General features: G+C 36.8%; 1 protein-coding gene across 9 annotated transcripts in view; it reads right to left on the bottom strand.

Annotated features, from left to right (window-relative positions):
• Nucleotides 1-27,250, bottom strand: part of CADPS2 (calcium dependent secretion activator 2) — a 573,333-nt gene that overhangs the window by 317,042 nt on the left and 229,041 nt on the right. For all 9 annotated transcript variants that reach the window (XM_045388493.3, XM_045388491.3, XM_065542514.2 and 6 more), the window contains exon 4: nucleotides 3,076-3,156. In XM_045388493.3, the coding sequence (XP_045244428.1) occupies nucleotides 3,076-3,156 (81 nt within the window). The remainder of the gene's footprint in view (nucleotides 1-3,075; nucleotides 3,157-27,250) is intronic.

Raw genomic sequence — 27,250 nt, forward strand, 5'->3', positions numbered from 1 at the left:
TGTCTAGATATATGAAAATATAGATATAATCTCCCATTGGTTCTGTCTCTCTGGAAAACCTGACTACAGCAGGGAGCAAGCCATGTAAATGTCAGTGGATGTTCGCTGCAGGTGAAGAGTCAGGGCCAAGGCCCTGTGGCAAGGAAAGGCAAGGAGGCCACCGTAGCCAAAGTGGATTGAGCAAGGGCAAGAGTTTAGTGGAGGATAAAGTCAGAGGGGTAACAAAGAACAGATCACACAGGACTTTGAAGGCCATTTTAAGAACTTTTCTTTTTTTCTCAGCAACATAGGGAATCATCACAGATTTAGTGCAGAACATTGCTGGCTGTTGTGTTAATGGGGACAGGGGTAGAATCCAGGAGACCGACTAAAAGGACAGAACAATGATTGAGACAAGAGACAAAGATGACTGGACCACACTAGAAGGGGGAGGATGGCAGCAACTGTCACATTCTGGAAATACTGTGAAGGTAGAGATAAAAGGATTTCCTGATAAGTTGCATGAGGTATGAGAAAAAGAGGTCAAAGATGATTCCAAGTTTTTTGGCCTGAGTATCTGGAAGGACTGTACTATCAAGAATTGGCCTGCCCTGACCACTTGACTGAAAACTGTAACCACCCACATCTCCCTCTTACATTCCCCATCCCGCTTTTTCTGATCTATTTCCTAAGTAACAATGATCACCTTCCATAATTCAGTTACATGGCATGTTCACTGCTTATTGTGGGGTTATCGCAAATAAAATGTAAGTTCCACCAGGGCCTGGCAGAAATATTTTTGTCTCATTTTATCCCAATGTATCCCAAGTAACTAAGACAGCACCTGGCTGTATAGTTGGTGTTCAATTAATTTGTGGATAGAAAAAATGAGGCTCGAAAGCGTTAAGTATCGTGCCTACTATTATGTTTAGAAAACGGCAATCATGAATTTGGTCACAGGTCTTTCTGGCCCTGTACACATTTTGTTCACTACTTCCTAATCACCTCTTGGCTAAAGTATTAAAGCCAACATCCCTCTTGAAACAGAGATTTTGCCCTGTAGTTTTATTGTTATTATATTGTGTTGTTCTGTGAAATACAGAAGGGGGTGTTCCTGAATGCCAACTAATAGCTATTTATCAACCACACTTCTGGAATTATCAGATTGCAGAGGCAGCAGGATGTAAGAGAGCGAGCTGAGGCTCTGGAGGCAAGGCCAGGATTTGAGGTCTGCCTCAGCCACTTATTTGTTATGTAATCATGGTGAAATAAATAATCTTTTCTAAGCCTCAATTTCCTCTTCTATGAAATTAACTTCATGATATCATCTGCCCTTACAAGGTTTGTAGGATTATTGTCAGAATATAATTCAACAAGGTCAGTCAATTGTTATTAGCCTTAAAAATATTTCATTAAGATGGCTTCACTTTGGTGAACTTGAAGTGGAAAGCAATTAAACCCGCTCAATCTGCTATGTCAATATTTTCATCAAAAGGTATCCTATTTTTAGAGGTATATTTTGCCTTCCAAACCCATGGGCTTTCCTTCTTTCTCCATGCGTTTTCCACTCTATCAACATCTCTGATGAAACCATCAGGGTTTTCTCAAGAAGAAGCCTTTGTGTGTTCATCACTAACCCTTTCTTCTGACTCAGCCCAGGCGTTTATGAACGTGCCTTCTTCTCAGTATGAACCTGAGAATATGTCTGAGGCTTTTCTTCCAGTCCCATAACTCTCCAGAAAATCACTTAAACTTTATTCTAAAGCATTGCATATGACAATGTGTCCAGTCTCAGGTAAAATCTATATACAAGTATACAACCTTCCTAGAAACCCAGAGGACAAAAATAAGGCATGTTATCCTTTCAACCACTGCCCTCTGTGCAAATGTAACTCTTTGGCCCCTAATTTATAGCACACTGTATCTTCATTCATTTAGAGATTGTTCCTCGTGATCTAATTCCAGCTTGGTTCTTACAACTTACTGTTATTCTTGTTACACAATTTCTCTCAATTTTTCTCATTTTATTGTTTCTCTCTAATTTCTCAACCTTTCCTTTACTTTTTAATATACGTTTAAACAGTACCAGCATTTTAAAAACATATATTAATATTTACAAATACAAATTTTCTTTGCAGAATTACAAAAATAATTGTTAAAATTAGTATGGGATATAACTTCTTGAATGCTGGAAGAGTTTACTATCTTGATTTGGGAGGTGGCTACACAAGGTGTATGCATAAACATTCATTAAACTGTAAAATGAAGATGTGTGCAGTTTATTGTATACATGTTATGAGAGAGAGATAGAGAGACTATCCATCAAATATTAGAAGTTTTTGCTAAACAGAAAGGAAAGGGAAAGAATCTTATGCTCAAAGCAATCAACAGCACTGTAATTGCAAGTCCATTGAAAAGAACTAAAATTTTCATACTACTGAAGTAAGTTAATCAATAAATTCACTAAAGAATGATTTAGACAATTAAGTTCCAGTCTCTCTAAAAACCTTAAGTACTAGAAAAAACTCGTGGCTTTTGTCTGAAATCTATTTCTATTCATGATACACAGTGATCATACAAATAAGTACAATATGATGAATTTCTTGTATCAAATACACTTTATCTGCCAGATTGCATACTAGATACTTAAAATTATATTTTTTCATGCATTTAGTCATTCAATTAAATATCAGTTGGAACCACTATGTGCCAATAACTCCGCTGTATACTTAGGAATGTATTATATGATTTTGTGGGGAGGAGTTTTTTCTCCCTGGATATATTTTGCTTAGTACAACATTAAAACTCTTCTAGATCTGGCAGTTTGAGAAACTCATGCATTGCTTCAAGAAAAGTCTATAAAAGTTATCATTAAAATTAAACAGTTCACATATTAAGGATGAATATGTAAAGTGAATAATATGTTCCATCTAGATAACATGCATTCAGATATTTGGGATTAAGCGGTCTATGTGTAGAGAAGAAAATGTTAAAATTATGCTGGCTTTTTTTAACCTATACAAAACACTTTTTCAGCTCACAGAAATCTATGTAAAGAAAGGAACGGGGTACAGTATGTCCAAGTTAATAATTTACCTTTGCCATTTTATCTGCCAATTGCAGCCGGCCATCAAGTTCCCTTCTGATCTGGGCTGCTTGTTCGTCTGCATTATCCAGCTTAAAAACAAAACAGAAGTTACACATATTGTGATTACTTAATAGCAGTGACCCACAGACCAAGGCAAAGATTAAATGACTCAAAAATGTTTAATAGACTGTATCAGATATCTATTACAAAGAGAATACAGGAGGCTGTTTAATTAGATTGGCAGACTAGATAAATTTATTGGGTAGTTTCTCATTGTGGTTTTATTCACAAAACCACAAAATCAGGAAATTGGATTTCTTGATCATTAGGTCAGTCCTAAATAGTTCCAGATATATGAACCTCTTGTTTTGTTCTTTCAAGTTCTCACCATGTATTTCTGGAGGACGAGATGCTGAGTAATGTTTCACTTCTTTCTTTGTATTTTAAAACATTCCCTTTGTTTTAATAATACGTTTGTATTAGTACTAAACTATAAAAGTACTCTTTGATTGACTAACTTTCTACCACTTAAGTCTTCATATACTCCTCATTCTAATACCAATAGACTAATACTGCCAAGAAACCCTTCCATTCTTTTAAGGATTGGCAGCATATTAGAAATCCATTCTCCTGTTCTAAATTTGACTGAAAACAAGAAAAGTGTGCTCTCATCTTTTTTTTTTTTTAAGAAATCTCCCATTTACATGGAAAATTATTTTCACTTTATGAACTAATCCTTAACTTTTTCTATAACTTATTTTAACTTTGCCCATACCTTTTCACCCATTCACTCAATATTTATTAGTTCCTTTATAAAAATGTTAAAGTGAGGAGGTTAAGTGTTAATTTTCTCTTGACTTTAGTTTTTTCTCCTTTTGCACTCTCATCACGAAGAAGCCTGAACCGCACAATACACTTTAGTAAAGGACCATCTAAAGATTCGATTGAGAATAACATTAAACACCAAGGAGAATACGGTTTACTTGTCCCTTTCCTGAAGAACAACAAATTGACGAGGTTACATTTTTAAAAACATCCTCAAATAAGAAAGTCCTCAAAAACATGAGTAGAAACAAACCAGATTAACACGATGGTGATAAGGCAATTTATATGAAGAGTCAAAAAAAAAAAAAAAAAAGAGGAAGATGTTTCTACAAGAGAAAACCAAAAGTCTGGAGGTGAGGAGGTAAAACTGGACACACACAGTGGTTCTTTTGGAATGAGATACCAGAAGAGGCAGAGTGAGGGACAGGACTGGAGAGAGAAGCAGGGCAACTTCATAAGTTACTCTTCACAAGCCACATTAGGGAATCTGGAGTTAGTTCCTACAACAAGGAGACTTCCTTGAAAGGTTCAAAGTGGAGGAGTGATATGATCAGACATAAGCTTTGGAAAGATCACTCTATCTCCAGCACAAACAATAGGTCAGAGAGACAGAAGAAAGTCTTCTTATTTTCTTTATAGATATACACAAAATGTTAAATTGAGGATATGCATGTTAATTTTTTCTTGGGAAAAAATACACAAAAGGCCTGAGATTATCTGTCTAAAATATGTTTCCAAGTTGATTTTTAAAAAACCAATTTCATTTTAAAATAAGTTAAAAAAACAGGCAAGATTTTCTTAAAATAAGTCGTTGTTATAAAGGAGTTTCTTTCTATGTCATCTCATAGAACTAATAAACTTAATTTTAGTTGATGAATATGATTCAAAATCGAACAGAAACAAGTTTCTCTTCACTGTGTCTAAAATCAAAATGATTCAAATTAAAAACTAATGTAATTGGCCAGGTACGGTAGCTCATGCCTGTAATCCCAGCACTTTGGGAGGCCGAGGCGGGTGGATTACTTGAAGTTAGGAGTTCAAGACCAGCCTGGCCAACACGGTGAAACCCTGTCTCTAATAAAAATACAAAAAAATTAGCCTGGTGTGGTGGCACACATCTGTAATCCTAGCTACTTGGGAGGCTGAGGCAGGAGAATCACTTGAACCCTGGACATTCAGGTTGCAGTGAGCGGAGACCACACCATTGTACTCCAGCCTGGGCAACAAGAACCAAACTCCGTCTCAAAAAAAAAAAAAAAACAAAAAAAAACCTAATGTAATTATGAAGAAAAGTAATATGTAATAAGTACATGTTCCAGGTTAACTGAAATCTCTCATTCCAAGCTCCTAAAAATTAAACCATAAGAACACTGAAACTATAACAATACCTCAAATGCACTAAATGTAATATGAAATATATTATGGTCTTTACTTAAATGCTGATACATATTTCTTCAAAAGAAATAAAAAAGTTACTTGCATATAAAGGAATTATATTTTTTCTCACAGCTCCAACAAAAATAGCATTTAATATCTTAAAACAAAAGGCCATAGTTTTTCAAACTTCACTAGAAACACTATCATCTTTTTGTATTTATATCTATAGATTAACAGCACTTACTTAATTGTAAGTGAAATTGTTTGAGTTATTTCTAAATTTTGGTAGTTTTGTTTGTAAAAGACAATTTACAACTACATATTTTTTTTCTTTTTGTGGAGATGGAGTTCTCGCTATGTTGCCCAGGCTTGTCTTGAACTCCTGGGCTCAAGTGACCCTCCTGCCTCTGCCTTCCTAAGTGCTGGAATTACAGGCATGGGCCACCGCACTTGGTCTGTCTTTAAAAAAATATTAGTGGCTTGATCACATTTGTCTGAAAAAAAAGGAAGCAAAAAACAAACAAACAAACAAAAAACAATGTAGAGCACTGGGGCACTACATTGTCTTTTTTTTTTTTTATTTCAGATTCAAGGGGGTACACATGCAGGGTTGTTACATGGGTATACTACATGTTGTTGTTGAGGTTGGGGATACAGATAGTCCCATTACCCAGGTGGTGAGCATAGTATCCCATAGGTAGTTTTTCAGCTCACATTTCCCTTGGTCAATCATTCCCCAGTGTACTAATCCCATCTTTGTATCTACGTGCATTCAATGTTTAGCTTTTATTTACATGTGAGAATGTGTGGTGTTTGGTTTTATGTTCAGGTGTTAATTTGCTTAGGATAATGGCTTCCAGCTGCATCCACATTGCTACAAAGAATATTATTTCATTCTTTTTTAGGGTTGTATAATAATCCATGGTATATATGTGTATGTGTATATATAGATATTTATATTATAAAATATTTTATGTATCTATATAATATTTTCTTTATCCAACCCACTATTAATGGACACCTATATTAATACCAGGTCTTTGCTATTGTCATTAGTGTGTCAATGACCATATGGGTGCAAGTGTCCTTTTGATAGAACGAGTTATTTTTCTTTGGGTACATACCCAGTGGTAGGATTTCTAGGTGTAACAGTAGTTGTGTTTTAACTTCTTTGAGAAATCTTTAAACTACTTTCCACAGTGGCTAAAGTAATTTGGATTACCACCCACAGAATATAAACATTGCTTTTCTCTGCAGCCTCACCAGCATCTGTTGGTTTTTTTTATTTTATTTTTTACTTTTTGATAATAGCCATTCTGACTGCTGTGAGATGGTATCTATCTCATTGTGGCTTTCATTTGCATTTCTCTGATGATTAGTGATGTTAAGCATTTGCTCATGTTTTTTGGCCATTGTACATCTTTTGAGAAGTGTCTGACCATGTCCTTTGCCCATTTTTTAATTGGATTGATTTTGCTTAAGTTCCTTGTAAATATCTGTATATTAGATCTTTGTCAGATGCATAGTTTGCAAATATTCTCTCCCATTCTGTAGGCTGTGGGTTGACCGTTGGTTATTTCTTTTGCTGTGCACAATCTCTTTAGATTAATTAGGTCCCACTTGTCAATTTTTGTTTTCATTGCAATTGCTTTTGTCGACTTAGCCATAAGTTATTTGCCAAAGCTGATGTCAAGAAGGGTATTTTGCAGTATTTCTTTTAGAATTTTTATACTTTGAAGTCTTACATTTAAGTCTTTAATCCACCCTGAGTTAATTTTTGTATATGATGAAAGGTAGGGGTCTAATTTCAGTCTTTACATATGGCTAGCCAGTTATTCCAGCACCATTTATTGAAGAGGGAGTCCTTTCCCCATTGCTTATTTTTGTTGATTTTATCAAAGATCAGATAGTTGTAGGTGCGCATTTCTGAGTTATCTATGCTGTTCCATTTGTCTATGTGTCTGTGTTTGTACTAGTATGATGCTGTTTTGGTTACTTTAGCTTTATAGTATACTTTGAAGTTCGGTAGTGTGATGTCTCTGGCTTTTCTCTTTTTGCTTAGGATTGTTTTGCCTATTTGGGCTTTTAGGTTCCATGTGAATTTTAGAATAGATTTTTCTAACTCTGTGAAAAATCGTGTTGCTATTTTGATAGGGAGAGCACTGATTCTATAAATTGCTTTGGGCAGTATGATCATTTTAATGATACTGATTTTTCCATTCCATGAATATGGAATATTTTCCCACTTATTTGTTATATTTGTCATTTTCTAAGCAGTATTGTGTAGCTCTGCCTATAGAGAGCTTTCACCTCCTTGGTTAGATGTATTCCTAGGGTTTTTTGTTTGGTGTGTTTGTCTATTGTAAATGGGATTGTGTTCTTGATTTGGCTCTCAGCTAGAATTTTACTGGTGTATAGAAATGGCATTGATTTTTGTATGTTGATTTTGTACTTTGAAACTTTACTGAGGTCATTTATCAGTTCAAGAAGCCTTTTGGCAGTCTTTAGGGTTTTCTATATATAGAATATCATTAACAAAGAAAGATAATTTTACATCCTCTTTTCCTATATGGACACCTTTTATTTCTTTCTATTGCCTGATTTCTCTGGCTAGGCTTCTAGTACTATGTTGAACAGGAGTGATGTGAGTGGGCATTCTTGTCATGTTCCAGTTCTCAAGGGGAATAATTCCAGTTTTCTGCATCCAGTATGATACTGGCTGTGTGTTTGCCATAGATGGCTCTTATTTTTATGATACGTTTCTTCAATGCCTAGCCTGTTGAGGGTTTTTATCATAAAGGAAAATTGGACTTCATTGAAGGCTTTTTCTGCATCTATTGACATTATGTGGTTTTTAATTTTGGTTCTGTTTATGAGGTGAATCATATTTATTGATTTGCTTATGTTGAGCCAACCTTGCATCCCAGGAATACTGCTTGATTGTGGTGAATTAACTTTTTGCTATGCAGCTGGATTCTGTTTGCTAGTATTGTACTGAGGAGTTTTGTGACTGTATTCATTAGGGACACTGGTCTACAGATTTCTTATTTCATTGTGTCTCTTCCAGATTTTAGTATCAGGATGATGCTGGCTTTGTAGAATAAGTTAAGGAAGATTTTTAAAAAACAGCTTCAGGAGGATTGGTATCAGTTCTTCTTTGTACATCTGGTAGAATTCAGCTATGAATGCTGAGCTATGAAGCTACCGTTCCAGGGCTCTTTTTGGTTTGCAATTTTTAAATTACTGATTCAATTTCAGCATTTGTTATTGGTCTGTTCAGGTTTTCACTTCCTGCCTGGTTCAATCTCGGGAGGTTGTGTGTTTCCAGTAATTTATGCATTTCCTCCAGACTTTCTATTCTGCATATACAAAGGTTTTCAAAATTGTCTCTGAGGATCTTTTATTTTAATATTTCTTTGAGATCTTCTGTAATGCCATCTTTGTCATTTCTGGTTACACTTGTTTGGATCCTTTTTCTTTTGTTAATCTAGCTAGCAGTCTATCAATCCTGTTTATGATTTCAAAAAACCAACTCTTAGTTTCATTAATTTTTTGCATGAACTTTTGCATCTCAATTTCATTCAGTTCTTTGCTGATTTTAGTTATTTCTTCTGCTAGCTTTGGGGTTGGATGTTTTCGTAGTTCCTCCATGTGTAATGTTAGGTCGTTAATTTGAAATATTTCTAACTCCTTGATGAAGGTGTTTAGCACTGTAAACTTTCCTTTTAACACTGCTTTAGCTGCATCCCAAAGATTTTCGTTAGTTCTGTCTCTATTTTCCTTACTTTTAAGCAAGTTTTTGATTTCTGTCTTAATTTCATTGTTCACCCAGGATTTACTGAGGAGAAAGTTGTTTAATTTCCATGTTTTATGTAGGTCTGAGAGATCTTCTTGGTATTGATTTCCACTTTTATTGCCTTGTGGTCCAAAAGAGTACTTGGTAGTATTTCAATTTTTTGAATTGAGACTTGTGTTATCACCAAGCATGTGTCAATCTTAGAATATGTTCTGTGTGCAGATGAGAAGAATGTATATTCTGTGATTGTTAGGTAGAGTATTCTGTAGATGTCTATTAGGTCCAATTGGTCAAGTGTTGAGTTTAATTCTGGAATTTGATAGTTTTCTGCCTGAATGATCTAATGCTGTCAGTGGGGTGTTGAAGCCTCTGACTATTAATATGTGACCAAATTTTTTCACAGGTCAAGAAGAACCTGTTTTATGAGTCTTTGTGCTCCAGTGTTGGGTGTGTATATATTTAGGATAGTTAAGTCTTCCTGTTGAATTGAACCCTTTTTCATTTTGTAACGCCCTTCTTTGTCCTTCCTGATTGTTATTGGTTTAAAATCTATTCTATCTGATATGAGAATAGCAGCTTTTACATTTTTGTTTGTTTGTTTGTTTTCCATTTGCATGATAGATCTTTCTCTGCCTCTTTACTTTGAGCCTGTGGTATTATTACACATGAGGTGACTCTCTTGAAGACAACAGACAGTTGGTTCTTGTCTTTTTTAACTAGCTTGCTGCTCTATGCCATTTAACTGGGGTTTTGAGACCATTTACATTCAGGGATAGTATTGATATGTGAGATTTTGATCCTGTTATTTTGTTAGCTGGTTGTTTTGTAGACTTTACTGTGTAAATGTCTTATGTTGTCTGTGGGCTGTGTGCTTAAGTATGTTTTTGTGGTAGCAGGTTTTGGTGTTTCATTTCCATGTTTAGTACTCCCTTAAGGACCTCTTGTGAGGGTAGTCTAGTGTTAATGAATTCCTTTAGTACTTGCTTATCTGAGAAGTATTTTATTTCTCCTTCACTTAGGAAGCTTAGTTTGGCAGGATATGAATTTATTGGTTTGAATTTCTTTTCTTTAAGAAAGCTGAAAACAGGCCCCTATCCTCTTCTGGCTCGTAAGGTTCCCACCAGAGGTGTCTTTTTTTTTTTTTTTTTCTGAGATGGAGTCTAACTCTGTTGCCCAGGCTAGAGTGCAGTGGTGCAATGTCAGCTCACTGCAACCTCCACCTCCCAGGTTCAAGCAATTCTCCTGCCTCAGCTTCCTAAGTAGCTGGGATTACAGGTACACATCACCATGCCAAGCTAATTTTTGTATTTTTAGTAAAGACAAGGTTTCACCATGTTGACCAGGCTGGTCTTGAACTCCTGACCTCATGTGATCTGCCTTCCTGGGCATCCCAAAGTGCTGGGATTACAGGTGTAAGACACCACACTTCGCCTGTCTTTAAGATTTGTTTTTGTTGTTGAACTTGGTGAATCTGACGGCTATGTGCCTTGGGGTTGGTCATCTTGTATACTATCTTGTCAGAATTCTCTGTATTTCTTAATAGTATGTCCAACTCTCTAGTGAGATGGGGGAATTTTCCATGGACTATATCCTCAAATGTTTTCCAAGTTGCTTACTCTCTTTCCTCTGTCAGGAATGCCAATGAGTTGTAGATTTGGTGTCTTCATATAAACTCATGTTTCTCAACGGTTTTTTTTTTTAATTGTTTATTTATTTATTTTTTTTGTCTGACAAAGTTGACTTGAAGAACTGGTCGTTAAGCTCTGAGATTCCTTCCTCAGTTTGCACTATTCTGTTGTAACGCTTCTGACTGCATTACGAAATTTTGTTTGTTTGTTTGTTTGTTTGTTTGTTTTCCTGAGACAGGATCTCACTCTGTGGCCAAGGTTAGAGAGCAGTGGCATGATCACAGCTCACTGCAGCCTACACCTCCCTGATTCAAGTGATCCTCTTACCTCAGCCTCCCAAGTAGTTGGGACTATAACTGCGCACCACCACACGTAAACAATATTTGTAGAGAATGGGAGGCTGACCTCAAACTCATGGGCCTTGAGGTCCTTGATGTCAAACTCATGGACCTCGAACTCTTGCCTTGGTCTCCCTAAGTGCTGGGATTACAAGCATGAGCCACTGTGCCTGGCCTATTATGAAATTCTGGAAGCAAATCCTTCAACTGAAAAAGTTCAGTTGATTCCTTCTTTAAAACGGCTATTTTGTCTTTTAGTTCTTGGGCTGTTTTACGAAATTCCTTGAATGCCTTGGATTGGGTTTCAACTTTTTCCTGGATCTTGGTAAGCTTTGCTGCCACCCAGATTCTGAATTCTCTGTCTGTCCACTAGAGTCATTACAATCTGGTTAAGAACTATTGCTGATGGGTTAATGTGTTTGTTTCAGCATAAAGAGACACTCTGCCTTTTTGAATTGCCAGCGTTTCTTGCACTGATTCTTTTTCATGTGTGAGGGCTGATGTTACTTTAACTGTGACATAAGTTGAGTATAGTCAGTTGGCTCCATTTCTGGGTGCATGCAGAGAGCCAAGGCTCTGTACATAATCTTTATTTATGTCTAGATTTTTGCCTTAGGTTTCACAGGTGCTGTATGCTGGCATAATATTTTTGGTGCTTCATTTGGGCCGTAATCCAGTAGGTGCTCCTTAAGAGTGGTGGCCAGCAGATAGCCTCTTACTCAGCCATGTAGCTCTTTTGTATTTTGGCATACGCACAGTAGTACTCTGTGGTCAGGGGAGAGAGAGCTGACAACCTCACCAGGTCTGCTTGTAGGCCTTGGAGGAGCCCCTTTTGATCACTGGCACCACGTTCACATTTTCTTTCTTAGGTGTTCTGGTCTACAGAGCTCCCTAAGGCAGAGACTGTGGCTGGCAGACAGGCTATACCCTTCCCGGAAAGGCCTTCAGACGGAGGCATGCCCTGCTCCCCCGACGTCCTGAGAGCCCAGGGATCTCACCCTTTTCAGTATCCTGAGAGGGAGGGCGTCCTCCCCACCCCCTGCTTGTGGCTCTGCCCAAGTTAGGAGCAGGGTGAAGTTGAATCCTATCCAGTTACGAGCAGGATGAGTGGAGTCACCCAATCCACCATCCAAGTGCTCCCTGGGGGAACACAAAGCTCTGCTAAACCACAGGGGTTTAGCAGGTTTTCTGTCAAGAAGGAGTAGAGCAATCTGACCATCTCCATCACCATGACTGAAGCCTCTGTCAGGGCCATGGCACCTGGTACCAACCAGGCTGCTCCAGAGTCCAAGGCCTGTGGGGGTCCCCATGGACTTGAGTGTTGCCTCTGCAAAAACTCTGGGTAGCTCTCTGTATCAGTCTAGAGGCCCAAGGGAATCATGCGGTTTTCACATTCCCAGGATTGCACAGGTCACTATGGGAAGTATGGATCCCCCGAGGACTCTCACTCACTAATTCTTTCCCTGTGTTGAGGAGCTTCTCCTGGCTCCATGCTGGCCCCAGGCAGGTGGCTGCCCAGCTTCGATCTTCTGTGTTCTCCACGTCCCATTGCTCCCTTGATGCATCCTGATGTGGTTTCTTAGATGATCCACTTAGAGAGTCCATGTTTACACGTCACTGTTTCCTCTCCATGAGAGCAGTGCACACTAGATCCTCTAGTCTGCCACTTTGAACCCTAAGTCCTAGTCTTTTAGTAGCCTTCTCTTCATAAACCTAAATTTTCAGAGGCCAAAGGGTACTAACTTCAGTGAATGCTGGTGTCATTTTGTGAAATTGGAAAAGCATACTTCCAAGCAACATATTTACCAAAAAAGGAAAAAGCCAATGAAGGCAATGGATAAAAATTTAATCAGTTATCCTCATTTTATGTAATGTTAGAATTGAAGGGGGTAAATTAGTTGGTTAACTTTCTTTTTTACATGTGAGAATCTTAGTTTAATGTTGCATGTTTTCTTTTGAGTTTTGAGTTTTTTTAACTTATTTTCAACATAATTTATTTAACTGAAACTTTATATAATTGTTATGAGCATTTTCCTAAAGGCAGACTTCTTCAATGGAGGCAATTTTGATTTACATATAATTGTAAAAAGTAGAAAAATATCCATTATACGCTTTTCCCAGTTTTCCCTAATGAAGGCACCTTATAAAACTACAGTATTCTATCATAACCAGGATCCCGACTTTGGCGATGTAATCACCCATCTAATTCACATTTCCTCAGTTTTGTGCTCCTTTGTGTGTGCGTTCAGCTGTCCACAATTTATTACTTACATAGGTCCACGAATAACCACCATCAAGACACTCCACAGTTCTAACACCACAATGAATCCTCATGATGCCCTTTTATACCCACACCCACCTCCCTCCAGTCAGTCCCCAGTCGGTTAGCTTTAATAATGATGTACTCCATTTTACAAAATACTTCAAAATAAATTATACTAAGCCAAATACGATTTTCTTTTCATTGTCATTAGGAAACTGGAGATGTGGTCTCTTGAGCACTCATAAACATTGGAGACTTCAGGTCTGGGGACTCTGACTTTTTCTCAGTCTAAATATTCACTGCCTGGATGCTCTCCTCAAAGCCTATGATCATAAGCAGCATCTAGTCTCTGACCTTCCAAGTGTTTATCTATAGCACGAACCTCTTGCAGGAGTTCCAGACTTACATTTCCCATTGCCCACTTGAGTTTCAGCTTATGTGAAGACAAGGCACACTGAAATTAACAAGCGCAGAATAGAATCTTGATTTTCAGCTTCCTACCCCAATCATTCCTGAGTAATGCCATGTGATAAATGGCATGCCTCTCTACCAGTTGCTCAGGCCCAAAACCTACATGTCATCTTCGACATCTCTCTCCCTCACAGTCCACATCCAATCCACCTGGAGTCATGTAGAGCGAAACCTAGAACCACATAGTTGAGACCTAGGCAGACCAGTATGCAGGGATTTTCAGGTGTTATGAGTCCCTGACCAGGTCTTTCTCTCCCTTTCCCTCTTCTGCACCCCCTCTCTTTCTTTGGGTGTGCGTGTACATTACAGTGTTTCTCTAGCCACTTCAAGCACTATTTCAATTTGCCAGTATGGCTGCAAACTCTGTCACAGTGAAAATAATTATCTTTCTTTACTGAACCATCAGTAGAATTTAAATAAGTGGTTGTGCATTGCACACCCACACCCACACCCACAGACATAGAGAGACAGAGAGAGAGAGAGACAGAGAGAGAGAGAGAGAGAGAGAAGGGAAGGGGAGAAAAATTAAATAAAAGCCTGAATGGACAAAATTTAGATCTAGGGCACTATAATTTAAAATGTTTCCATGCTGTTCCCTAAAAAATAAAAAAAAATTAAAAAATATATTGTTGACCCACTAAATTCTAGTGCTGGATTTAGGCTGTGAGATAAATAAAGTAAGAATATGTGAACTCTGGGGTTTGTAATAGAGGTCAGAGGTAACGCTTCACTCTACCACAGCAATTTCACCTTTCAATGTCATTTTCTTTTAACTTCTGATTTCAACTTTAGATGACTTTCCTCACAGATGTCCTTTCCTGGCAGATAATATTTTACAGGTCTTTTTAAAAGGGTCATTCATCCTTGATCATAACAGATCCCTAATGTATCTTCATTATCTGCAATGCTTCTAGTTTCTATTATACAGATAATTTTGTCACTTCAATTATCAAAATATTTGACAAATATTTAGTACAGAAAATATGCTTTTATTTTCCTCCTGTTCATTACAAAGGGATTACTGTTTCCACATTCAGAATTCTCTAGGTTAGGGAATTCTTGAATTGGACCTTTGGAATTCTGTAAAACTATTGAAATTGTGAGCAAAATTTTGTAGAGATGCATATTTTTTCCCTTGGGGAATTACTTGAATTTCATAGCTTATTTCAGGTTCTCAAAAGGGTGATTAATTGAAAAGAGATAAAGAACCATGAATCTTCTGTATGAAAGCCTCTATTATTTCATTCTAGGAGAGGCCATATGACTTTCGATACATAACCCAGGGAAAACAGTCACCTCAGTCCCACACATCTTCAGACTTACACTTACAGATTTTCTGAATTCTTTGTAAAGGAACACTAAAGTATAGGGTCTTAATAATGTTAACCTGCATGGCATGATTTTATTAATTCTACATACATGTTTTCTATGCCAACAGTACAGCATACCCTGTTGCAGGATTTTCAGTAACTACTAAAGTTGTGGCTCTCCAGGAGTTCATATTTTATATTAAAAAAAGTAAAAATAGTAAGTAAAACAGATTATCATTATGGGTGTTCAATCATGAGAAAAATGTTTTTCTGGACTGACAGCATCAGGATGGATTTGCAAAGATAGAAATATTAAAAATGGAGAAATTGAGGCCAGCCATGGTGGCTCACGCCTGTAATCCCAGCACTTTGGGAAGCTGAGGCAGGTGGATCACTTGAGGTCAGGAGTTCGAGACCAGCCTGGCCAACATGGTGAAACCCCATCTCTACTAAAAATACAAAAACTAGCCAGGCATGGTGGAAGGTGCCTGTAACTAGCTACTCCAGAGGCTGAGGCAGGAGAATTGCTTGAACCCAGGAGGCAGAGGTTGCAGTGAGTCTACGTCGCAATACTGCACTCCAGCCTGGGAGGCACAGTGAGACTCCACCTCAAAAAAAAACAAAAAAAAAAAAAAAAGAGAGAAAGAAATTAATGACCTATTGTAATAGTCTATTAATCTTGCCTTACAAATATCAAACCCTAGGCTCTCCTCGCCCAGTTACTCTCCTGTTGCATGGGAGCGGCTCTGGGAAATAGGAAGTTCTTCGAGATCAGCAAATCTCCCTTTGCAGAAGTCCTAGGGAGAACCGGAAGCCTGTGCTGGAAGCCAACTATCCTACAATTAAGAAAATGTTAAATATAGCATAAAATAACTTCACTAAGTTTCACCCAACAGCTTTTTTTTTGTTTTACAACTTATTATATTGCTCTTCTAGTACTTTAAAAACTATGAACATCAAAAACTTGAATTCATTAAATTTACTTATATCTTAAAGAAAAAATATCTTTTAAAAATGCTTTTCACAGCACTGTTTAGCATCATTGCCCTCTCTAATAAATCTGTTTTCTAAAACCAAGATAAATGTCCTAATATTAATATTGTCAATCACTGAAAAGGGGGATTAATAACTGTGTTTTTCCATAATGATGTCTTTGTATATGTTAATCCTAGTTAATTGCACTCTTCCTTCTCCTACTGAAAAAAAAACAATTAGTTTTTTTCTCTTAGTCCCCACACCAATTATGTCATACTCTTTTCGAATGAATTGCATTGTTATTTTCTTATAATATTTATCTTTATCCTTTATTGTGAAAATATAAGTAGACTAGGGTTTATGATGTTATGTAAATTTGGTGTCCTCCCTGAGATTAATTCCTAGCTGGTCCACTGTATTTATATCATCTGTAAATCTAGTGATTTACAGACAATACATTACAATAAATAATCAGTACAAATCTAATGCTGATTCCAAAAGAACACTCTTCCTAACACTTTCTTGCTTACCACATCTAGCAGCCCAGTATTTCATTTGGAAATGCCAAATATGCATATATTTTGCATCTTGGCCTCAAAACATTGGTCAAAAGCTTTATTAAGTATTAGCAAATTAATTTACCTTATCAATAAGTGTCAATCCTCCACCATCACTTGAATAAAAAATTATTTACAAAAAAGATAGAGCATAACTCTACGCAACTGACTGTGATCATTTCTGCTGTTTTCCTTGCTGGCTCCCTACACTCTCAGCCCACAAACACATGAGCTCTGTCCTCAGCTGTTCTAGGCCTCAGTGTCTGCAGTAATTTCTCAATGTAATGTTATACGTCAGCACACAGTTGGGCCTCTCTCCTTGAGTTCCAGCTTTGCACTTCCAACTGAAGGCCAGGCCTTTGCTTTCAGGCATCTCACAACGACCTCAAACTAAAACTGAACTGATTTTATCACCCATTCTTCAATATGGTTCCCCTATTTCTGCATATGATTCTCATTACCCTTGATTAGGTGAAAATTTCCAAGGGGGTACAGGGAAGAGAACAGAGGGAGGAAGGAGAGGGAGAAAAAGGAGAGGAGGAGGGAGAGGGAGGAGGAAGGAGGGAAAGGGAGGATGAAAACAGTGAGGGAGGAAGCAAATGAATAAGAATATACAACCACGGGCTTGGTACGGTAGCTTATGCCTATAATCCCAGCACTTTAGGAGGCCGAGGTGGGTAGATCGCTTGAGGCCAGGAGTTGGAGACCAGCTTGGGCAACATGGCAAAACCCCTCTCTATTAAAAATGAAAAATTAACCAGGTGTGGTAGCTCACGACTGTAATCCCATCTACTCCAGGGGCTAAGGCACGTGGCGGAGGTTGCAGTGAGCCAAGATGGCGCCACTGCACTCCAGCCTGGGCAACAGAGGTAGACTCCGTCTAAAAAAAAAAAAAAAAAAAAAAAGAAAGAAAGAAAGAAAGAAGGAAATATAAGACTATGAATAAGAGAGAATGACGACCAAACACCACCATACACTTTAGCCAAACATTCGGGACTTCCCACATTTTATAACAATCTACCTTTCTAGCCTCTTGGATAATTGCATTATCTACACATACAGATTTATTCATTATTGACCAAACATGTTACATTTTCTGAATCATGTATTTCTCTTGACTGGGATCCCTTTTTTCACTCCCTTCCTTGCCCAGGTCAATCTCCAAATCTTCTTGGAAGACGATAAACCAATTACTTAACAACAAAGCAGGTAATAGCTGATGATGACACAGCCTTCATAGTTGTCTTACTGTGGAACTTTTCAGGTATTTATGACCTTTATGTATTTTACCTTACCCTAATGATAGAAATAACACAAATTCACCTCTAATAGTGAACAACTTGTCTTAATTTTATTCCAAAACAGAATAATTTCACCTGTATTTGAAAGGTTCTTGGACTCTGATATCCCCTCTCTGTTGACCCATTTTCCAAGAAGCAACCCCCTCAAAAACAAAAATAAAAACCAGTCTTTTTCCTTAATCATTGAGAATTAGCTAACGACTACAAGGTAACTAATGTTCTTTTTGTAATTTCATACAACAAAAAGAACATAAGGAAATGAAGTCATTCCCAAACTCTCAAAAGCAACACATTCCCTGTGTGAAGTTATGTATGAAATAATCAGGTGGCATTCTGTTTGCTAGATACAAAGCCTTTAAAGAACTCTCTTATAGCTACCTTCTAAATTATGCATTAAAAAATCTGACTCAGAAATAGCAGTTTACCATGGATTCTTGTAGAACAGTTCTAAGAGTCTTAAAAATGCATTTCCCAAACCACATTTCCCTTTGAAAACTTAAAACAGGGAAAAGATGAATGAGTTAATTAGATATAAAATTATCGTATGTGAACTGAACTAAACTATATTAAATAATGGATCAAAATGTTCAAAGGCAAGAACATAAGAAGTTTAACCTCAGACATAAAAACCATGGGACTTCTATAGCCTAGGAAATATGCATATATATTCTCTAAGTGTGTGTATATATATGTATATATAATACACACACACATATACTCTACCACAAGGTAAATTCCATATATTTATATATATATATGAAGATACGTATATATACATATATGTATGTATATAAAACAACAGCAATAATGTGGCAAATTTTTGCATATCATGAAGTATCTTTAGTATTTCATTTGGTATTAACATTTCATCTTCTGGAAAAAAGGAATGAGCTATTATTTTAAAATAATTATTTACTAACTATACTTATCTCAATAAAATAGTTGAATCTGTATTCACATTAATAGTAAAATAATGCTGGGATAAAAGGAGCTTACCATTAAGTAAAGTAACAAAGACACTCACTTTTCTAGACCTTTCCCAGAGCAGATCTGAACTCGAGTTTCAACATAACTAATAAGAGTTCAATTTATACAGCACTTGCATACCAGAAACTGTCCTAAATTTTTTGTAAACATTATCTCATTTGAACCTCAGAGCCATGTTTCATCCTCATCTTTCATTCTTTCATTTACTATATGCAAGTGTCCAACAATAGGAAACACAAATAACATTACAACAGTACAAGGATTAATATTTATTTGATGTTTAAGTTGTTAAAATGCAGAAAAAGAGGTATATGCAAATATCTACGATGCAAAGTACAATATGACAGCCTTTTGGGTTATAATGGGGGAACTGTAAGCTCTTCATACATTTTTTCTCTCACCCAGTATAATAAAAGTGAACAGACACAGGGGCAGGAAGACTTTCTGAAGGAGGCAGAATTTCTCATGGGTCGTGGAATGGAGAAGTAGGAATTCCAAATGAAGAGAATAACATGAGGTAAAATTAAAATCCAAGAAAATACATGGTGTGAACTAAGAACAGGCAGTAATTCACTTTATCTAGAACACAGGCCATAACTGTTACATGGGAAGGAACAGCTGAAATGCAGATGGGGCCACACTGAACACCACAACTGCTGAAAGCTTAACAAAGGAGTCTGAATTTCATTTTTTTTTTCCTATATTCAAAGTTCGGTCATGATGAGATCAGGAAGGTGTTTCAATGATGTTTATCTAAAAACAAAAATATGTAGGATTGGAAAGAGGAAGTAGGTAAGAGATTACTGTCATGCTCCATATGTGAAACAATGAAGTCTCCAGCTATGGCAATGGCTATGAAATAAGACAAGAGCAGCAGATAATGCAGTATTACAGAGGAACCAGCAGTATGGAGTAATTCAGTTGGAAAGGCAATAAAAAAGGAAGGGCTTGAGATTATGAGTCAGAAGGGTGAATATGACATTAATGGAAGAACTAGGTATTGGATGAAAAAGAAAGTGACATTTAAATCTACTGAATTTCAGAAGTTTCATATCCATCAGTTTACCATGGGTTTAAGTGACACAGTGTGAAACGAGGAGTTGATCTACCTAAAAAAGTGTGAGTAGCAAGCAGCAGTGATATTCACAGTAAGCACAGTGAACTTGTTCTTTATTACTGTAGGTTTTTTCAGTGGATCTAACTAAGTGCAAAATCCCAATATCTTCTAAATTCTCAAACTCTACAAGGTAGTGACCCTATCTATCTTTTTCAAATCCTATTGCTTTGTATCTGACCATGTATACAGAGAGTACACAAACTTTTGACCATGGTTCACAGACTGATATTTGAGCCTTGTTCATTATATATCAGAATCATGAAAATACTTTGCACATAGGCAATGAAATCATTTTAGACATTTACTAGTAATAATAGAAGTCTTTCTGCCAGTTTGTAACAAAAAGCTAGAAGTAATCATTGTCATCTATTACATAAGTAATATTCTGCTAAGATAACATCACTTGGCCCTGCTCTATCTAAGGTGATTAGGGAAAATGGAAGCATTTAACTTTTTTTCTAGTCTAAAGCAAAGATAATTTAAGATATTTTGAACCAAGAAGATATTAATCGACAAAAAGCATTAAATATCACTGATACTCTTTTGTGAGTATACATAACCACTTTTGCCACAGCCTTTTCAAAATGCTTAAAAAAAAAGCTTTATATGAAAAATGAGAAGCTGTGCTGATCAGAACAAATAAACAATTAAAAACAAAATCTAATGCTGTGAGCCTGGCATATAGTGTCAAATAAATTTTTTTTAAATAAATGATTCAATATACTGTATAGAAGGAATTTACTGGATATACGATATTCTTTGTTACTGGCTGATTTCCTGAAGCTCTTCCTGTTAACTATTTCCTTATCTCCTTGGTTCTTCTCTAAACCCACTCTAATCAGGTTTGCTCTCAACTGTCCAAGGAGTCTGCCCTTATCAAAGTCAATAGTGTTTTCCAACTTGACAAATCCAAAGGTTACTTCATTGTCATCTTACCAGACTTGGCAGCAGGTGGCACAGACATTAGCTTTCTCCTCCTTGAAATGGCTTATCTTGGATTCCCTGATGCCCAACTCTCTAGTTCTTCTCTCACCCCTGTTTCTTTCCCTTTTGTACAACCTCTAAATTCTTGTGTCCACAGAACTCTGTCCTGGGCTCCTTTTCTCCTTGAGCTCTAGACTCTCCCAAAGAGTTCTGAAGATGTCCCATGGTTTAAAATACCAATGTTACCTAAATGATTCCCAAATCTGTTAAAATTAAAATTTAAGCATATTAAAATTCCAGACTTCTATAACCAGCCATCACCTGCAGTCTCGACATGGACAATCAATATTTGACTTCAGCATACACAAAACAGAACTCTTGATCCCCTCTCCCCAACCCACCAAAACAATGTTACTTCACAAGAAGAGGGATTATCGTATACCAAGAGCCTAGAAAAGTGCCTGACTAGAACGGGCACTGTGTTAAAACAAAAATACCCTAATCAGAGAAGCCACATCATACTATGCTTAATATAAAAGCTCCATTAGGTAAACATTGACGATCCCTAGATGCTGCCAGAAATTCCTATACTTTTATCTCGTCCCTTTAGAGGAGAGCAGGTGGTTCAGTGTTTTGACCCAGGCCACAGTTCTCAAGTGTGGGAGCAGAGTGGAATTCCAAAGGACAATACAGAGTGCCAACCCAAGAGGATGCAAAAACAGTCTCCTAGATGAAGTCCAGAAGCCTAAGAACTTCATAGGCAACACAGAGGTAAAACCAGGCCCACAAGCAAAAGATCTACAGCAGGACAATGAGTGGTGCCTGGAGAGATTACTTGAAGGATTAATATGTAGTTCCTGTTCATTTTAAACAACACTGGCCCATGCCCACAGTAGGGTGAGGCCACCTGCAATTCATTCTTCACATCACAGAGAAGTGGCTTTCCAGACCCTCAATTTGTTCCAGTCATTCCTTTGCTTATATCCTAACACTGTTCTCTACCATAAAGTAAATTCCAAGCTCTTTGATTTAGTGTATAAGGTCATAAGTATTCAAATCCTTTCTTAACTCTTTAGCCTCTTCTAGTACTCCAGCAACACACACCATACCTCCCTTTCATGCTCCTCATGCCGTTGTTAAAGCTGTTTTCTCCCTGATGGTTAATTTTGTGTTCATCATCCAAAACTCAGAATTACTGTTTTCTTAAAACCTTTGTTAAACGTCAATTAAATGTCCAAGAAAGAATTGGGTTTCCACACTCCCAAACCAACTCTATTTCCTGGCACCCAGCTAGACTGTTCCCAGCTTCGCCTACATTAGATGTGACCACAGGACAAAGTCCTCAGATGGGATGTCAGGCCAGGGGTCCTCAATTCTCACTGTGCATCAGCATTACATGGGAAAATTATTAAAAAGAGGTATTAGGCCTGACCTCCGCAGACCATTTCACTTAGTCTGCAGGGAGGCCCAAGTATTAAAGCTCTTCTGTTCGTTCTAATGTGCATATAAAGTTGGAGAGCGCTAAAGAAATCCATGCCAATTATCCAATAAAAATGAAGATACTGCCACCCATGTGCTCCTGCTGTACAGTATACATACCCCCAGTAATGTACTGATCAACTACACCATTACATTTCATACATCTATATGATTTATACATCTATACCATTTATACAACTATACCATTTTATACATCTGTCTACTGACCACATATAAATGCCTTGAGGGAAGGAATCAAACTTTGTCATTTATGTATTTTCACTGCTTAACCTAGTAACTGACAGTTTTCTTAGGTATTCAATGACTTTTTTTTTTTTGTTTTGAGAGAGTCTCGCTTTGTCCAGCCCACTGCAGTCTCACTGCAGTCCAGTTCAGGCTGCAGTGGTGTGATTGTGGCTCACTGTAACCTCTGCCTCCTGGGTTCAGCGAATTGCCTCAGCCTCCCAAGTAGCTGGGATTACATGTGCGTGCCATCATGCCCAGACAATTTTTTTGTATTTTTAGTAGAGACGGGTTTCACCATGTTGGCCAGGCTGGTCTGGAACTCCCAACCTCAAGTGACCCACCCGCCTCAGCCTCCCAAAGTGCTGAGATTACAGGTGTGAGCCACCACGCCTGGCCAATGAACATTTTTGAATAAATAAAAGAAAAAATATATATCAAATATATAATTTTAAATTTGTTAGACTATTTTCATTAAACGACCATGAAAAATAAAGATACAGTTGCTTATTATGCTTGAAACAGTACACCCATATAATCCTTTCTTATTTATTAGTAGTTGAGAATAGACTTTGAAGTACTTTAGCAAAAATACTTTCTTTTTAGTATTACTACCACAAAGATGCGATCTCTTTGTAAAGCTGTGTTCTCTTATTTTTAAAAAGTGGAAAAGTTGGGATAACTTTCTAATTTCCATAGAGTAGAACTAGATAAAGAAGAAAAATCTAAAAATAAATGCAGGAATGTCTAAAGGTAACCTATATTCATTATCTAGGGAGATTCTGGAGAAAGAAAAGACAAATTCAACAAAACATTTTAGAAGAGACCTCATTTTAGAATATTCTTATGTAACTCTGCCACATGTAAGCCAAAGGTAAGAAACAAAATAATGCACAGTCAAATGGAGCAACACTAATAAAGCCTATAATTTGTTAGGAATATGTTAAAATTACACTGACAATTTAAAAATTTGTGAGAGCAGAAGCAATACTACCAGAGACTCAAATTCATTTTAGTAAAATTAAATTCATCTGATTTACATTATGATACATTTATTTACCAAAAAAGTGAACACATATATAAATATTATGGCCACTCCAATGATTAATTTCAGAATTTCAAAAATTATATAACAATATAACTATTCTTAAGATCTTAAGTTTTTCCCTTGCTATATCCCCAAACACAAAACCTGCCATTTAATACATTTACTTACTCTCCTCAAATGTTTTGAGATTTTAAAAAATATATATAATTATATATATATATATATATGAGAAAAATATGCTCATATATATGAGAAAAATATACTCCTCCAAAATATACTCGCTACCATGGTATTTATTTTTCTATTTCAGAAGTCATTTTTGAAAGTCATTTTGAAAGGTGTCCAATGCAACTGTCAGTAGAATGTGCTATTATTTTTGCTTAAGTAGACAAATTACTGTATGTTAAATGAAACCTATTATCAATCACAGGCTACTAGTTAGGAAAAAAAGAGACAGTGGTAGAAGTCAGTTCCCAGTTTCCTTTGGGGATTCACATTTCTCTCCCTGTTTTCCTTCTGCACACCTTCAATGAAGAGGTTCAAAATGGTTAATGCCTCATGGTTCCTGGACTTCTAGGGAAAGACACCCATGGTGACCACACCAACTGCCTATTTATTGATTTCTTTAAACTCTTAGACTCAAAGCACTTAATCTCCAAAGCAAAAGCTTCTAGGGAAAGGAAATAATAAACCTGAAGTCTACTTTTTAACCATTCACAAATATTTCTGCTTATCCCTTACAAATACGCAAACAGTTCTGTGATGTTACTTAACATGGGTGGTGTAGTCTTCAGACATGAAGAATTTGAGTCGGAGGAGGGATAAGTGAACAAGGTCTCAATTAACTTTGCTTCGACACTCAGATAAATCTGGGTGAGTCACTTTCTTCAGTTAATGGAATGAGATCATAAAAGATTAATGAAAGCTGCTTTTGGCAGAAAAGAGCAGGATCTAGATAGCTATAAAATTTAGTTACTTAATCATTTTAAGAGACAAATATAGAAGTTAAAGGAGAATTATAGGAGTAGATAAGGTACTATGTATCCCACTCTTCAGATTCTGTTCATTTAGGATTGCCTGTCTCTCTATAGTCCATAAGATGCTTACCTACCTCTGTTAATATCTCAAACACAACCCCATCTCCTCTCATACTACAGTAGTCAATGATGTGCAGATCCCCAAAACGCCATGTATTTCACACCTCCATACTTTGCATGTGCCTGTCCCTCTGCCCAGAACACCTTAGCATCTACTCATTTTGGAGAACCTCTTCATGATGTATCCAGAAGCAGAAATTAACAATACCACTGTAGCATTTACAATAGCATTTTTTTTTCTATAAACCTTGCAAAAATCTAGGTTTTATCTGTCTCTAGGTTCCTATTATTTAACACAATGCATAGTGGAAACTATATATACATACATACATATATATATACACACACACACATACATATATATATGCGCCCTGCATGATTATAGATAATGGGTTAACTAATTAATTTGAACATACTGCATTACCTTATGTTATATTTAAAAATAACCTTTAATAAACACATTTGTTTTAGGAAAGGCAGCTGATTAACTGGTACCACTTAAGTAACAGCATTTTCATTTAAAAAAGTGAAATAAAATTATTCTTATTGACTATAAAACATATAGTTTTAATATTATGTAACATTGTTTCTCTAAAATAATATATATTTGAAATTAACTGCATTTCCTTAAAATATTCCGAAATTAAACTTTCCACTGACGGATTATTCTCCCTTCACTCCAGTTCTTTTTTTATAACATCCCAATTCAACTATATCACAGCTAACAATTTCAGATTCTTGTAGTTATGCCACTCATTTTGGACTATACATGTTGACCTTCTTTACTTTCTTAATATTTCATTCTATGAATGTGCACCACTGCAGATACATTATTCTCAAAGAATCCAAAGTATGAAATTTTAATAGCACAATAGCTAATCTAGAAGCTACTTACATTGTTTTTATTCTTTTTTTAACAATTTGTCTTTCAGTTATGCCTGATTTCATATCTTAACTGTGGTATGTGCTATCTTCTATCTTAGTGTTTTAAAAGTTTCCTTCACGCCCTAATGTTAACAATTAATACGTTACTGGCTCTGACTCAAAGAAATGTAAATATCCTTTTTCAGAAGAGAGCTTCCTGTTTTTCCACTCCTGATGCTAATCCTGAAGCTCTGGGACAAAGGATATGACCAAATGATGGTCATCGATGTCATGTGGCAGCCCTGGCAAGACTCCCTTCTCATTCTTGTCCTTTCCTTCTTGAGTCTCCAGACATTGCCTGGCTGCTGCCATCCTGCACACTTCACCAGAACAGCCCTTGATCCTGAGCTTCTGACTCTTAAGCAAGCAACATCTTTGAGATTTTCTAGGAGATTTGTGCTGCCAAAAACAAGGGACCACATAAGGGTAAACATATACAGAAGTGAGACTGTTACAGTTAGGAGGAGGCTCAAACCTTTTCCTGAAACATGGAGAAGGTGGGGCAAATCTCATTGACATACACCTGAGCCAGGTTCCAGCAGCTCCACTGGCTTTAGATCCTTCCTGCCACCCCAAGGCCTGCTCTTCTATTTCTCTTCTCAGGCTATTCCTTTCTATAAAGAACAGACTAGTTTCTGTGATTTATATTGCTTTGCCTTATCTTTTCTTTTTAACCTTTGTTGGAATATAACAAAAGAAAAAATATACAGGCATACGTCATTTTATTGAACTCCTCTTTATCGCACTTCGCAGATACTATGTTTTTTACACATTGAAGGTTTGTGGCAATCCTGAGTCAAGCAAGTCTATAAGTGCTATTTTTCCAACAGCATGTGCTCACTTCTGGGTCTCATTTTGATAATTCTCACAATATTTCAAACTCTTTCATTGTTATTATATCTGTTAAGGTGATCTGTGATCAGCGATCTTTGGTGTCACTATTGCAACTGTTTTAAGGCACCATGAACTGCTCCCATATAAGACAACAAACTCATTCAATAAATGTTATGTGTGTTCTGACTGTCCAGCCATTTCCTCATTTCTTTCCCTCCACTCAGCCCTGTCTATTCCCTAAAACACACCAACATTGAAATTAGGCCAATTAATAACCTGATAATGGCCTTTAAGTGTTCAAGTGAAATGAAGAGTCACATATCTCTCACTTTAAGTCAAAAGCTAGAAGGGATTAAGCTTAGAAAGGCATGTCATAAGGAGAGGCAGGTCAAATGCTAGGCCTCTTGCCCCAAACAGCCAAATTGAAGGATATGATAAAGGTAAGGAAGCTGCAGAAGAAAAGTTTGAAGCTAGGAGAAGTTGGTTCATGAGGTTAAAGGCAATAAGCCATCTCCATAACAAAGGTGCAAGATGAAGCAGCAAGTGCTGATGTAGAAGCTGCAGCAAGTTATCCAGAAGATCTAGCTAAGATCATTGAAGAAAGTGACTAAACTAAACAACATATTTTAATGTAGATGAAACAGCTTTCTATCGGAAGATGCCATCTAGGGATTTCATAGCTACCGAGA

The sequence above is a fragment of the Macaca fascicularis genome, chromosome 3 (assembly GCF_037993035.2).
Source record: "Macaca fascicularis isolate 582-1 chromosome 3, T2T-MFA8v1.1".
NCBI lineage: Eukaryota > Metazoa > Chordata > Mammalia > Primates > Cercopithecidae > Macaca > Macaca fascicularis.